This window comes from Bipolaris maydis (genome assembly GCF_028858645.1).
Source record: "Bipolaris maydis strain C4 unplaced genomic scaffold PSV08scaffold_2, whole genome shotgun sequence".
Lineage (NCBI taxonomy): Eukaryota > Fungi > Ascomycota > Dothideomycetes > Pleosporales > Pleosporaceae > Bipolaris > Bipolaris maydis.
Genome location: NW_027093858.1, coordinates 1,136,248 through 1,150,166, shown reverse-complemented (window position 1 = coordinate 1,150,166; position 13,919 = coordinate 1,136,248). Strand labels below are relative to the sequence as shown.

At 51.2% G+C, this 13,919-nt stretch overlaps 7 protein-coding genes across 7 annotated transcripts; 3 read left to right on the top strand and 4 right to left on the bottom strand.

Moving 5' to 3' along the window:
* Nucleotides 1–500: 500 nt before the first annotated feature.
* Nucleotides 501–2,033, top strand: PSV08DRAFT_407170 (uncharacterized protein; the record flags this gene model as incomplete). Its single annotated transcript, XM_014229235.1, has 1 exon — nucleotides 501–2,033. One exon carries the CDS (start codon nucleotides 501–503, stop codon nucleotides 1,986–1,988), a length of 1,488 nt encoding a protein of 495 aa, XP_014084710.1. The 3' UTR covers nucleotides 1,989–2,033.
* A 216-nt stretch (nucleotides 2,034–2,249) lies between these two features.
* PSV08DRAFT_170376 (mitochondrial 54S ribosomal bL28m domain-containing protein) lies at nucleotides 2,250–3,734 on the bottom strand (the record flags this gene model as incomplete). Its single annotated transcript, XM_014229236.1, has 1 exon — nucleotides 2,250–3,734. One exon carries the CDS (start codon nucleotides 3,732–3,734, stop codon nucleotides 2,250–2,252), a length of 1,485 nt encoding a protein of 494 aa, XP_014084711.1.
* Nucleotides 3,735–3,879: 145 nt separating this feature from the next.
* Nucleotides 3,880–4,783, top strand: PSV08DRAFT_24053 (peptidyl-tRNA hydrolase PTH2-domain-containing protein). Its single transcript, XM_014229237.2, has 2 exons — nucleotides 3,880–4,241; nucleotides 4,294–4,783. Exons 1-2 carry the CDS (start codon nucleotides 3,959–3,961, stop codon nucleotides 4,599–4,601), a joined length of 591 nt encoding a protein of 196 aa, XP_014084712.1. The 5' UTR covers nucleotides 3,880–3,958; the 3' UTR covers nucleotides 4,602–4,783.
* Nucleotides 4,784–5,412: 629 nt separating this feature from the next.
* Nucleotides 5,413–6,621, bottom strand: PSV08DRAFT_265014 (uncharacterized protein). Its single transcript, XM_014229238.1, has 2 exons — nucleotides 6,347–6,621; nucleotides 5,413–6,278 (listed from the first exon to the last, which is right to left on the bottom strand). The coding sequence occupies exons 1-2, from the start codon at nucleotides 6,525–6,527 to the stop codon at nucleotides 5,515–5,517; spliced, it is 945 nt and encodes a 314-aa protein (XP_014084713.1). The 5' UTR covers nucleotides 6,528–6,621; the 3' UTR covers nucleotides 5,413–5,514.
* A 1,152-nt stretch (nucleotides 6,622–7,773) lies between these two features.
* On the top strand, nucleotides 7,774–9,567 carry PSV08DRAFT_383977 (uncharacterized protein; the record flags this gene model as incomplete). Its single annotated transcript, XM_014229239.1, has 4 exons — nucleotides 7,774–7,953; nucleotides 8,032–8,163; nucleotides 8,225–8,805; nucleotides 8,871–9,567. 4 exons carry the CDS (start codon nucleotides 7,774–7,776, stop codon nucleotides 9,565–9,567), a joined length of 1,590 nt encoding a protein of 529 aa, XP_014084714.1.
* Nucleotides 9,568–10,123: 556 nt separating this feature from the next.
* Nucleotides 10,124–11,079, bottom strand: PSV08DRAFT_264997 (uncharacterized protein). The gene has a single exon (XM_066092499.1). It carries the CDS (start codon nucleotides 10,799–10,801, stop codon nucleotides 10,505–10,507), a length of 297 nt encoding a protein of 98 aa, XP_065949768.1. The 5' UTR covers nucleotides 10,802–11,079; the 3' UTR covers nucleotides 10,124–10,504.
* On the bottom strand, nucleotides 10,901–13,515 carry PSV08DRAFT_347250 (LIM-domain binding protein-domain-containing protein; the record flags this gene model as incomplete). The annotated part of the gene is made up of 3 exons (XM_014229241.2): nucleotides 10,901–11,407; nucleotides 11,460–13,165; nucleotides 13,224–13,515. The coding sequence occupies 3 exons, from the start codon at nucleotides 13,513–13,515 to the stop codon at nucleotides 10,901–10,903; spliced, it is 2,505 nt and encodes an 834-aa protein (XP_014084716.2).
* Nucleotides 13,516–13,919: the final 404 nt, after the last annotated feature.

Sequence of the window (13,919 nt, the reverse complement as noted above, 5' to 3'; positions counted from 1 at the left end):
ACTTGGAAAGTCTTATATGCGCACAGTCTGAAAGCGTATTACAAGCCGGAAACTCTTCGGATCCGCACGCATACGTACTGGGACTTCCCCACAAGTATCCTTGCTTCCCCGCACTTTGACTGGGAACCCCCCTCTGCAGCTCAGCTGTAGCTATAAAACCCCGCAAGGGAGCTTCATGCTGTGAGAATGAAAAAAAGACACTCTTCTGTCTGCTTGCCCACTGCGTCTTTGTCTTCGATAAAAATTACAAAAGAACGTGGTTGTTTAGATCGTGGGCGATTGAAACTTGGCAGGAACGCGTGTTAGAACAACAGGCGACTGACGTTGGAACATCATCCTAGTAGTAAAGCCTCAGAGCCGGAAGCATTCGGTAAGCTTATTTTCGGGGTGCCAAACCAGAAAATTCGCATTGATTTTGATTTCAGCATTCTAAATCTATTTCTACAATTCATTTACTAACATTACATCTATCGCCCTCAGAAGAGCATAAATTCATCACCATGGCCAGCCCAGCAACCGCAAAACGCGACTCCATGGACGCGACAGGAAGCAGCCTTGAGACGAAAATGAAAGCCGCTTCCCTTGAGCAGCTGACGCGCAAGCGACCGTTAGCTCTGACGGACCTTCCGCCCTCTGTCCGCAACAACATCTACAGATACTGTTTAGACACTGAGATGGTCAACCTGGGCGAGCCAAACGTATCCTATACACACAAGATAGGCGACGGCGTACTCAAATTTGCAGCCTCACGAAAGCCCTTCCCAATCAATAGCAGTCTGTTCTACGTCAACAAAGGGTTTAGTAAAGACGCACTGCGCTACTTTTATGAGAAGAACCTGTGGGTAAGACTAGATGTATACACGGCGGATGCACGGCACGCAAAGACTTTGCTGGAAGATTCTGGTCTGTTGTTTTCTACTGCTTCGCCAGATGCTGTCGAAAAGGCAACTCAGCATGCTCTCGAGGTGGTGCTGGTGGAAAAGAACTCTGCGCAGAAACGCGCAAGCGTCATGTTTCCAGCGCAGTACCTACCCCGTCTGATCAACTTCTTCGATCAAGCAAGTCGCGCAACGGCAACTTGGGCGCCTATGCACACACTCTTCTTGACCGTGATGAACACATACGACTTTCCCATTTCACGACTCCAAGGCGACTTGCTCGAGCCATTCAGACTACTCTCCAACTTCGGCGGCGTCACTGTTGACAGCAAGAACCTCCTACCACGATACTCAGAAGGACTGCAAAGCATGATGACAGAAAAGAGCTTCACAGCCGAATCCTATCTCACCCGCGTAACCGAGCTAGCAGATCTCTCCGACTCTGCGCGCGAAAAAGAAGACTACACCCTCGCAAACGAGTACGCAAACGCCGTCATCATAGCCCTGACATACGGCTACCTAACCCACCCCGAAATCCTCCACTCGCAAGACGAATCCTTCAGCAAAGCCATCCAGCGCCTACGCTGGCGCACAGAACTCGGGTTGGGCATTTCCCTCTCCATCCCCCTGCGTAGCCTAACCTCTATAAAACACTGGATGCATACCCCAAACCCCACACCTGAAATCAAGAAAGCAGCAAGGGATCTACTGTTAGCTGAGACGTCAGTGTCCAAAGCCCTAAGTCTCGTTACGGACTCCCCCTCTCCAGCATCAAACCCCTGGTTCCACTCGCTCCCTATTGAACTCATCCCAAACAACAAGCCAACCTTCTTCTCTGAGCGCGAAAAGGCGCAGACGTGGTATGCGCTAGGTACTGTACACATGGCGTTGGGCGAAAACATCTTCGCATGCGGGGACATGGAGCGCGCGTTGGAGCTTTGGGGGAAGGAGAGTGGGGTTGATGAGGAAGACGGGTTGAGGGGCAGGATTGAGGAAGCGTTTGAGAGGGCGAGGAAGGGGATTGACGGGGATGCTGAGAGTATGTGGGTTGGAGAGATTAGGCCGGGAACGGGGTTGAAGAGGGCGGCGAGATTGGCCAGAGGGTTGTAGTTGGTTCTTTCGTATCGATACATAATATGTGTAGAGAGAGAGGGGGGGGGGATTAAAGGACTTAGAGATACATCAAGGATACACATCTTCGAGTAGCATCAATTAGAAGAGAAAAAGGTGAAAGTCTTTCCTTATGACATCAGAGTTTCAAGTGACAAGCATGTAGCTGACGAAGAGGTACCGCACAATAAGTATTGCCCAAGTTCCATGGTATACATACGGTATTTTTACAAAGCCGGCATATAAATCATACAACCCCGCTTAGGCGCGCGGCTGACTTGACACAGGCTTGTTGCTCGAATTAACAAGCGCAGCCCAAGCATCACCACGCGCAGTCTTCTCCTGCACAGATCCCTCGTAGATACCCCGCAGACTACCAGAAGCAGATACTGTCCTGCGACGATCCTCCAACATGGACTCGATATAATCGTCCTGGCCGCCCGCTGCCTTTGCCTTAATGGCCAAGTCTGCCTTGTGAATCGCCCGTTCAAGGTATTTCCGCCTTTCCGCGTCCATAGTCTGGTTGGTGGAAGCGGTTTCCGCCTCTGTGATTACCTTTGCGTACTCCGCCTTTTGCGCGGCGCGGAAAGCTGCTTCGCCGCCAGCTGCTTGCACGCGAGCAGCATATGTGGCTTCGGCAGCTTGCTTGTTGGGCCGAGCAGCTGCTTTCCAAGCCTCTATGCTACCAGCCTCTTCAATCTCCTTTCGCTTACGCTGGTTGTAGGCAATCTTCATGGCAGTGTGGTCTTTGATGTTGGGCAGGTTGAAGCGGTTCCGAATTTCCTGCAAGTCCTCGACCGTGAAACCGGCTTCTTTGTATCTCCTGTAGTTTTTTTGTTTGAGGGAAACGGCTGCTTCTTTGCGCTCTTTTGCTCGGATGAAGGCTAGTTTGAGGCCCTCCTCCTCGCTATCTACGAGACCTCGGGTCAAGTACCGCTGTGCAGCCTTGACGGCTTTGAGGTATTCATTGGCAGCAAAGTCCGCAGTTCCCTTCTCATACTTTTCAAGCAGCTCACTCTCGAGTGAGGGACTCTCAGGTGCGTCAGTTTCTTCTGGTGCCCACATTTGTTGCTCTTCGCTTTCCAGAAACTCTTTGCTTTCAAGTCCAGATGTGCCTTCAGCCGCTTTGCGTTCCGCCATCATCTGAGGAGTTGGCCATTGCTTGTCGATTGTGGGTTGGTCAAGTCCCAGGGCCGCAGCATCGGATCGCAATCGCTCAATAACCTCTGGCTTCTGCATGAGCGTCCAACGGAGTGCCCATCCCATAGGCCCAAGCTCTTTGATGCGTGCCACATTGTCCTTGAGCAGATACTCGTCCAGTCCACCTTCACGATCCATTGTCTTGAGCACCTTGGCTGTGATGCGCAATTTTATCCTCTTCTTTAATGCGACTGAGTACAGACTCTTGGATAAGACGTTTGGCTGCCATTTCCGCCGGGTTTTGGTCTCGGTTTCCTTAGAGACATTGTTGCCGAACCGTATCATCTGCTCACCATAGAGACCCTTGTTTGCTTGCTTGAATAGCCTGTGCTCGCCATATGGGTATGCCGGAATATATGCATCTTTGGGAATGACATTTTTGGGAAGGTGGGAGCCGAGATCACCGCCGCGTCGCCGTTGGAGAGGGTTCTTCACTGCGGGCGCGGGCGCAGTGGTTGCATACGTTCGCTGCGCCTGTTGAGCAGAGCGGCCAACAGCTCCTGCGGCCGGAATGCGTCCGGAGAGCAATTGGCATGGGGCATGCATGGTAGGTGTGACGGGGAGCATGCGAAGTGCCCGTTGTGATGAATGGTTAATGTGCTCGGTGGTCCGCAAATTCGAGAAGCCCACAGCACGGACCCCCAACTTCACGTTTGTCCCATGTACAATCACGGGCGGAGCAAACCACTGGGACGACACAGCGGACACACAACAGCTCATTAGGCACATCTGTATATACAAAAAACCAGCGTTGATTCTGGCAGTCGAATATGGCAAACATATCAGAATCTTCTCAACCGTCCACAGCCAACATTGCAGCTGCATGTGCCATCCTCGCTGGCGTCACTGGCTACATGCTCGGGCAGGCAAAATCTCTCGGCTTCTTTGGCGGAAGTCCTATCTCACAGCCAGTAAAATCGAAGAAAGAAAAGGCAGACGACTCGGAAGAAGAGTCGAGCGACGACGAGGACCACAGCACACCAGCCGACTTTGCAGGCCAGGAAGAATGCAAAATGGTCCTAGTAGTGCGAACAGATCTCGGCATGACAAAGGGTACTGCTGTTCTCCACCCCTAGTAGGAAATATTGCCTGACCTTTGACACAGGCAAGATTGGTGCGCAGTGCGGGCATGCAACACTGGCTTGCTACAAACACTTCCTCCGAACCTCGCCAGACTCCAATATACTCAAGCGTTGGGAGCGGCTAGGGCAAGCCAAGGTCGCGTTGCAGGTCAAGAGTGAAGAAGAGCTGGAGCTGTTGCAGGCACAAGCACTGAGTCTGGGTCTGGTAGCACACATTATCCATGACGCTGGGCGAACACAGATTGCAAGCGGAAGTGCGACTGTACTAGGCATTGGACCTGCGCCAAAGAGTGTCATAGATCAGGTCACCGGGCATCTCAAGCTGCTGTAAAAGTACTGGCTCCGAAAGCCATGCAACACAATTTTGGGGCCTTAAAGTGGACCGGGAGAAAATGGCGACGCGCCATGTCTCAGTGATGCCTCGTATGCATATACAGCGGCAAGAGCTCAAGCAAAGACTTTCAGAAAAAAAAACCGTCAGTCGTGTGCGGAGCTAATGGTATTCTTTACAAATACATCCAAATCGCAGGAATTGCATCTGAAGCACCATTGCAGTTGCGACAGTGCCTTTGCGAGTATCCAAAAGGAGAAGAAAATTTATTCCCTGCACAGGTTACACGGCAGCAGAGTGAAGCAAATGTGGGCCTAGTAGTGTGATTTTCGTCGCCTATGGGAATGTTGGCAAGGACGCGATATGTGTTGGCTCTTCAGTGACGTGTGCTATTCAGGTAAATCTGTCGGTAGCCATAAGGTGGATCACGGTTGCTCTGCAAATGCCATTCGCCATGTGTGGGTACTAGGCGGGTTTCTGCACTCCTGAAATCAATCTTCTGATATAGGGGTGTTTGCCTATTGGTAATGGGTTGGTGTTGCAGAAGACGTATGGTGTGCCAGCAACGATGGGCATAGAGTTGGTGGCGTATCAAGAATGAGACTGTATGGAGACAATACACATAGCATCTCGTACTATGTGTAACGAGCTATAACTTGCATACGCAACGTGTGTACCTTGGCGATGGTCGTACACAAACCGATGAGACGCAGCCAAAGATAACCGAGTCGGAAAAAGTGCTCTCACATGGGTACTGATGTGTCAAATGACAACCTTTCCTGACCCCGGGACATTGTAATGGATGCTTGTTATTCACAGAGTAGGACCAAAAGTTGCGCTGCACCAAAACAGGAACCGAGCGATGGAGAAGGTCGTCATACTATTACTCTATTTGCGTCAAAGCAGCACAAGGTCATGCAACAGCAGCACCTTTCCACCAGCTCGTGGCGCCCAAGACGAATACCACCACCATGGCATCGCTCACAACGGTGCTGTATATGACGCTGTACCTGCCAACCGTCCTAACATATCCTGCATACGGCTCGGGCAAGATACCCGCGACCGTGCTGAGCATGCCACCTCCTTGCAACTGGCCTTTTTCGATGAAATAGCGTGAAGACTGTAGGATAACCTCGAAAGTAGCAAATAGATAGAAAAAGTGCGCAAAGTTGTCGGCTGGCGAAGATTGGGTGGTCCAATCATCGTCGGGCATATTGTCGCGTAAGAACTTGGATCCGGTAAACGGCGTCTGTAACACTATGTAGACAGCGAGTCCTAGGGAGAAGACGGAGTGGACCAGGCGCCAGATCCAGGCTGAAGACTGGTCGGGCGAGGGCTCAGGAACAGCACCCCCACCTTGCATGGCCGAAAGCATGTTGGCAAGGCCTGGTGGTGCACCTGCCTGGCCAGGACCGCCTGGCATACCAGGCATACCCCCCGCACCCGCACCCATCATCTGCTGGAGCATTGCCATCATGGGGTCCTGGGCTGGGTCTGAGGCCTGCCCTGGGCCAAAAGGGCCTGTCTGGTTGGCCTCGGGAGCAAAGGGCGAGGGGAGTCGGGGACGAGATACGGGTGCATAATGGTGTTGTGATATGTCTACCTCATCTGGGTCCGGAGTAGCTGTTCCAGACCCGGAGGGTGTGCGCTGGGGAAAAGGAATTGGGGCAGGCTTGACTGACATGCGGTTAGCCGTCTGTTTTATGGACTCGGGGGAGTTTTCCGAACGACGAGGCTGTACGCACCCGGAACATCCTTCTCAACTTCACTGAGATCCCTGGGCGGGCCGCCCTGCAGTGCCGTGATCTGCTGCAGACGAGAAGCGCCGCTCTTTGCTGCTAGACGCTCTCTGCGTAATCTGGCCTTTGTCTGGGCGGGCGACTCGCCAGGCAGTGCGCCCGTTGCGGAGACAGGCGAGTCGGCCATGTCCAAGTGGGATGGTGGGCGAGGAGAGAGGAAGCTCGCAACGATATCCTGACTATGCTCGCAGTGTTGGCAACACGATGCGGTCGTGTGTCGTGGTTGCAGTGGGTGGTGCAAGGGCTGAGGTCATGGCCTTGGCGTCTCTCGCTAGCGTGTATGCAGCTCGTCCCTCCTTTCACCTCGACCCAAGCCCCTCCCCCTTCCCCGCCAAGTGCGAGCCGTCTTCTTCTTACCTAAACGCCAGGCCGCCTGTACACCTACGACATGACTGCTTCATCTTTTCGTAGCACACGCGGTACGGGCCGTCATACTAGCATCTATCCTCATCTCACCGTATCATCTTGAGCGCCCCTTTCGTACTTAGCATTTTTGTATCACTCATCATTGTCATAACCCCCTCAGGGATGGTCGCATGCAGTGCCACCCCAACGCTACCTGGGTCTTCTTCCGGGAATAGCTGCACCCGACGCTCAGGCTTTTGGGCCACGGCAGATTATCCTGGCCACCTGGGTGTGCATGTTAGGCTTTTTTGGAGCTGCTAACGAGCCTAGAGCTGGATTCGCCCAGCTCCCTTGGGGTCTTGATCATCACAGCCACATCATAATCATTCCTACCGTCACCCACCAGCGCCATCAGCTCCTCAACCCAGCGCTTCTAGCGGCGCGGTCGCACGGGAGCGAAGCCGGTTGGTACTGCCCCACGATCCTTCGGATGCTGGTTCTGTATTCCTCTCTATATTCAGCTCCACATTGTTCCTTCGCCCCCTGATGTTGCAACAACTATGTTTACTTGTTATCGGCTCTAGCCCTATCACAGGCCACGAGTCTTCTGTATTGCGCCCCGCAGACTCCCACAGGGCTTGTAAAAAGGACACACAGTTATTATTTGAAAAAAGACAGCCTTAATGTATTCTTCTATGACATCGTCGACAGGAGATTGGTGGCGCTCCACAAGGTGCCTGCGTGCTTGGAGAATATCTGGCATTCTCCGTAGACCCACATTGGGTCCGGCTGCAACCATTCAAGCGGCAAGGACGTGTATTCGTTGTATCCACATTACCACCGCGCGAGCAACACTCCATGCCTAAGGCGTCGTTGCACAGCATGTAGCAGATTCGACAGATAACTTTTCCGCCGTAAAAAGCAAGTACTTCATTTCATGTATCATCCTTATACTCTTCCTTCCATCCCACCTTCACACATGAAGTTTCTATCCCAGATCTCGTCCTCTTCTCTTAATATATGCAAACATGTTCGCAGCAAGCATCAAGTCCAAGACCCAATCCCTACGCCTACAAAGCTCTCGCTTGATGCCATTGTCACAGCAATACCGAGCCCAATCGAATTTGAGCAATAACAAGTCCTACTGGAGCCACATCCCGTCTTGGAAAGGTGTTTCCAACGATGAGTTTGTGTCATATCGGTGGCAGGTATGTTGTTTAAAGCATCTTATCAATCTCCAGCTATGCCAAGTATGTCTTCTTGAGTAACCAATCCCTTTCCTGTAGCTGCGAAATACTGTCTCAGACAAACTCAAACTTTACAAATTCCTTGACGAGGTTCTGCCGGAGAGACTAGGCTCTACCGAGAACGAACAATTGAAAAGGATCCGGACAAGAACCAACTTTATTGAGGATGCTGTACGTAACAATATTTTCACTAGTTATCTCAAACTGTTCATCAATGTTAATATCATGTTAGATTGCTGCCATCAAGTTGGCACCGATGGCCATTCGCTTAACACCCCATGTCCTCTCGTTGATTGACTGGAACAACCCTTTGGACGACCCAATCCGGAGACAGTTTCTTCCTCTCAGGAGTAGTATCATCCCAGACCATAAGTATCTCGAGTTGGACTCATTGCATGAGGAGCAAGACAGTCCCGTTCCTGGTCTGGTACATCGTTATCCTGGACGAGCTTTGTTTTTAGCCACATCAATATGCCCCGTCTACTGTCGCTTTTGCACCCGATCATACGCAGTTGGTGGTAATACTGATACAGTATCGAAAAAGCCACAAAAACCTAGCCGGAAGCGATGGGAAGTTGTATTCGAGCACATTGCCAACGATAAATCTCTTCAAGACATTGTTGTTTCAGGCGGAGACTCTTACTTCTTGCAACCAGACCACGTCAGAGAGATTGGTGAAAGGCTGCTGGACATCCCTCACATCAAGCGCGTTCGCTTTGCCTCGAAAGGACTGGCCGTTGCGCCTGGTCGTATTCTCGATGATTCAGACCCCTGGACTGACAATCTGATCGCTGTATCCAACAAAGGCCGAGAGTAAGATGCTTCATTCCCAAGTTAACAGATGCGTTATCGGCTAACAAAATTCTCCAATCTTATAGAATGGGAAAGCAAGTGTGCTTACACACTCATATCAACCATGCAAATGAAATTACTTGGATAACAAGGCTCGCTGCAAATAAACTATTCAAGCACGGTGTTATTGTCCGCAACCAGTCAGTTTTGTTGAAAGGGGTCAACAATACCTTCACGGCACTGTCCGATCTCATCAAGTCGCTGTCCGATATCAACATTCAGCCGTACTATGTGTATCAATGCGACATGGTACAAGGCATTGAGGATCTTCGTACCCCCCTCCACGAGATTATTGACCTGGACAAACAAATACGGGGAACTCTTTCGGGCTTTATGATGCCATCATTTGTAATCGATCTTCCTGGAGGCGGCGGAAAACGGCTTGTATCGACCTATGAGAAGTACGAACATGGTATTGCTACATACAAGGCCCCTGGTCTCCCTGGCGCCAAGGGCGAAATGACGTACACCTACCATGATCCCAAGCCTGTCAAAACAGCCGTCCTCGAAGAGTTCCAGCAACGCCAACTCGAAGCGCTCGAACGGGGAGAGACGCTAGAACAATTCTTCGCTCAATCAGCTGCTCACTTACCGCGTTCACCTTTGCCAAATCCTTCATCAAATCAGAACCCTCTGCGCCCACAAACTACATCAACAGACATCGTCCCGGAATTCTGGGCTCCTACTCCAAAGCCAGCATATGCCTACTCTCAGGGAATGTGATTGCCTGTCACACTCAACCACAAACATACGAGCCCCACGTTGACCGAGCCGGCTTCTCCACCTGATACCACGACACCCACACAAAAAAAAGAGGAATACATTGTTGTTAGAATTTAGGTCGCATCTTCCCTTTTCACAACCGGAAAACAAAATGTACAAAATGGTGAGACGGGCGTATGGGACTTGTTCGTGTACCTGTACATATCTGTATGTGCACAGAGTCTTTTGTTCATTCCCTCGATATCTTTTTCGTACTTGCTACCCATCATCTATCCCTTCGTATTTTTTCCTCTCTCTGGCTTACGAGCAAGAGTGCTGCCTGTTATGGCGCCCCCAAAAATGTTTCGGTTCTGTCCTTGTAATACATTCACCACAAAAACTGTCTTAGTAGATTTTACAATCAAATAAAAGTATTATATATGCTTGCTAAAACTAATTTTCCTCCCTTTACTATCAATCTGATAATCTGTGTATTCCTCATTTAAGCAAATCCAGCTTCATCACGAACAACGGCAAAAAGAGCAAGAAAGATAGTAAGCAGGGAACGCGCAATTTTGAAAAAAGAAGTCATAACGTCTTGAATTTCCATATCAAAAAAAAGTTAACTTGCACATCCCTTCTTCAGCCCTCTACATACGTGCATCATTGCACTCCCGGCAGCCGTTTAAGTCATGTCGACTCGCATCTTTCTTTTCCAACATTTGGCGACGAAAAAAAGACAAGGGGTTTGTCCTGCCACCACCTCCTCCCTTCAGCGCTACTATGGCTATGCTTCGTCCTTTCTCTCTTTCTCTCTCTCCCTTTGCCGCTACCGTCGCCCATATAGTACAAAGAACAGATTATGTGACCCAGGTGGAAATATCTGAGCGAACAAAACAGCGCGCAAAAAAACAAAAAAACAAAAAAACAGACAAACAGCAACAACAGTTAGAGCGGGTTATGTGAATAGAGCACAAACGCACACACACACAAATGACAAAGATGCCCCATACGCCACAAAGATGAGACGAGAGAGAGAGAAAGAGATTTGCGCAAAAGACAGACAAGAACGGCAAACTACCAAACGAAACAACGCAATTCCGCCCAAGAGGAAAAAAAGAGTTGGAAATGGGGTAATAAATGGGGAGAGATCTAACGCCGTTGAAGGACTTGCTTTGAGAAGCAAAAAAAGTGGGGGAGGCAACGCCGCGCTATACAAGAGGTAGAGGGATGCGATCAACGTAGCGGAAGCCATGAAAAGCGTTGCGAACAAGCAATGCAAATACACAAATGGGAAGACCAAGAGGGGAGAAGGAGGGGCGAAGAAAAAGAAGAGGAAGAACAAGGCTAATAATTAGTTGCCTGCCTTCATCCTCTTGTTGCCTCCTCCGACTCTTGGGCTTTGCTTGACTTTTGCTGCGCCATTCATGTCTCCGCCGTCATCCATTTCCATCTTTGCTGTACTTCGCCGCCGTTTGTTGTTCATGTTTGGCGATGTGTTGACGCTCATTGTGTGCGAACTAGTGCTTTGCTGCTTCATCATAGGCTGTGAATGAGGTGATGGCGTATGATTGAAATGAGGTGACCCACTCGATCCATTAGGAAGCAACGAGTTCTGCATCGCAGGCGACATGAACATTTGGCCGGGTTGGCCAGGTCCTGAGGGTCGTGCTCCTGCTGGCATATTAGGCTGCATACCTTGACCAGACTGCTGTCCTTGATTTGGGCCCTGTGGGCCTTGCAGCATTTGGTTGTTGGACATGGTTGCGTTCCAGGACTCGAGGGCTTCGCTTGGTTTCATGTGAGGGTTCTCGAGATAGTGCGCCATCAAGCTAGTCATGTGATTCATGGGCTCGTATATCTAGTCTTGTCAGTGTCAATTTCAATGGAAACAATGCAATGCGTAGTCTTACCTCGAGATAATTCTGCAAGCCGTGTGGTAAGCCATAGTCTGTAGCACCAGCACTAATCAGCTTGTTGAGTGGTAGATACGGTTCTGGTGGTTCTTGTCCGGCTCGTTGTAGTGCTTGTTTCTTGTTCTTCATCCTTGGAGATTGGGTCGGGTTCATTTGGTTAGGCGATGGCTGCACGAACATCTGTCTTAGAGCATTGAGCGGCAGGAATTGTTCGTGGCCGGTGCCATCGAACATTAACCATTCCATCTTGTCTGACCCAGACCAGAAGGCAGTCAGCTTGCCATGATAGACAACCTGGCACGAGTTTTTGTACGTGTAGATTAACTTGGCTCGGTCACAAGTGACCTTAACCTCGTTAGGCCCAACCTTCTCGTTAGCTCCATCCAAGGTGATCTGCAGACTTGTGACGTCGGTATTGAAGAGTGTGTAGAAGTACCGCGGTAGCGCAGCGTAAACAATCTCAAACTGCTTGGTTCTCTCTGTACTTGATGAGCAGACCACGTGAATAAAAGACCCGGTTTCCATGAAGAACTTGTCCACGAAAGCCTGCCATCTCTCCACGTTGTTGTTCTTCCTGTTTTCCTCAGGTGCCATGTCGAACCTTCCTATTTGATCGGTAAAGTTCAACAACTTCAGCGTACCCTGGCCAAGAGCATGCTTGTTCTGTTGCATCAATGCCATGTTACGAGCGTGATTTTGCTGTGCGTTTGCTTGTGCCTGGGCCTGAGCTTGTTGCATTAACGCTGGATTTCGTACTTGAAGGGTCGCTTGTTGGGGTAGGTTAGGTGGTTGAGTGGGAGCAGAAGTCTGCTGTTGCGCTGAAGGACCGGACTGTGGCTGCTGCTGTTGTTGTTGAGCTGGCTGTGGTTGTTGCTGTTGTGGTTGTTGTTGCGGTTGCTGCTGTTGCTGTTGCTGCTGTTGCTGAGCTTGCTGTTGCTGCTGAGCCTGCTGCTGAGCCTGTTGCTGTTGAGCCTGTTGGGCCTGTTGCTGCTGAGCTTGTTGCTGATGTTGTTGTTGCTGCTGCTGTGCCTGTTGCTGGGCTTGCTGCTGGGCTTGCTGCTGGGCTTGCTGCTGAGCCTGTTGCTGAGCTTGTTGCTGAGCCTGCTGAGCCTGCTGCTGTTGCTGCTGGACTTGCTGTTGCTGCTGTTGATGTTGCTGTTGTTGGAGTTGTTGCTGTTGCTGCTGCTGCGGTGGTGGCTGTGGTTGCTGTTGAGGCGTGGGTTGGGGAGCTGGTGAAGACTGCCCCTGGTGGCTTCCTATTGCTGAAGGTGGACGAAGAGGGCCTTGTTGGGGCTGCGAAGTCTGCTGAGGCCCTTGGTTTCCTCCCTGGCTGTGGTTGCTCGATTGTGATTGAGCATGTTGCATGGCGATGGCCTGTTGCTGCTGCATCTGCTGGTGCTGCTGAGCTTGTTGATGGGCCTGTACCATAGCAGCCTGATGTTGTGGCCCTCCAGGCTGTCCCATCTGCTGCTGCTGCTGGAGCAGGTGTGGCGGGAGGTTGACAAAAGGACCTTGGCCTAGCTGTCCGTTGCGCATCGCCTGCAACTGCTGTGCTTGGGCTGGGTTCATGTTTGCCATGGGATTTTGGAAACCCATACCCATGTTACCTTGTTGATGAGCAAGCATTGCTGCTTGTTGCTGCTGCTGGCGATGCATAAACGCTTGCTGGGCAGTCCTCTGCTGTTGCATGAGTGCGGGATTCACTGCGGCTCTTGTTAGCCAATCTTCAATGTGGAAGGTAGGGGACAGGGGGATATTTACTCATTTGATGTTGCTGCTGTTGCTGCTGCTGCTGCTGAGGAAACATGTGGGCTTGCTGGGGCTGCAAGTGTGAGAGGGCATGGGCATTTGGCCCACCCATGCCGCCGGGCTGCATGCCGCCCATCATAGGGCCTGCCTGACTAACAGGACCATTGGGACCTGAGACGTGTTGCATGCCCGGCGGCATTCCAGGTTGTCCAGGGTTTGGACCTGGGCCTCCCATGCCTGGGTGCGCATGAGGCATGCCCTGTGGGTGCATGCCACCATTGTGTGGGTAGCTTGTGGTCATCATCTTGGTATGTTTTTAATGTGGGCCGCGGCCTCGCAGTCGCGGAAGAGGGCCTAGAAATATAGGATACGCGCAGTGAGAAGCTCGGAATATTGGATGGCAAAGTATGAATAGAGTGACGGAGCGGATAGCAAGATGGGGCGAAGCAACGCTACTGGTCCTGGGTCATACGTGCTCTGGGGGTCGCGTCAAAGGTGTCGTAGGGCGTGATGGGTCAGAGGCGATGAATGACAGTGCAGTTGTCTCAAGGGAGTGCGAAGGGAAGACACGGTGCCGAGATGCGGCAGGGTGATGGGGTGTCCGCGCCGAAGTCGCGATGGGCGCGATGGAGTGTGCTCGGGCGGCGGTCGGTCCTAGGCGGAAATGCAGGCGACAGGGCGAGAGGAGCAAGTATTGTCGCGCAAGAG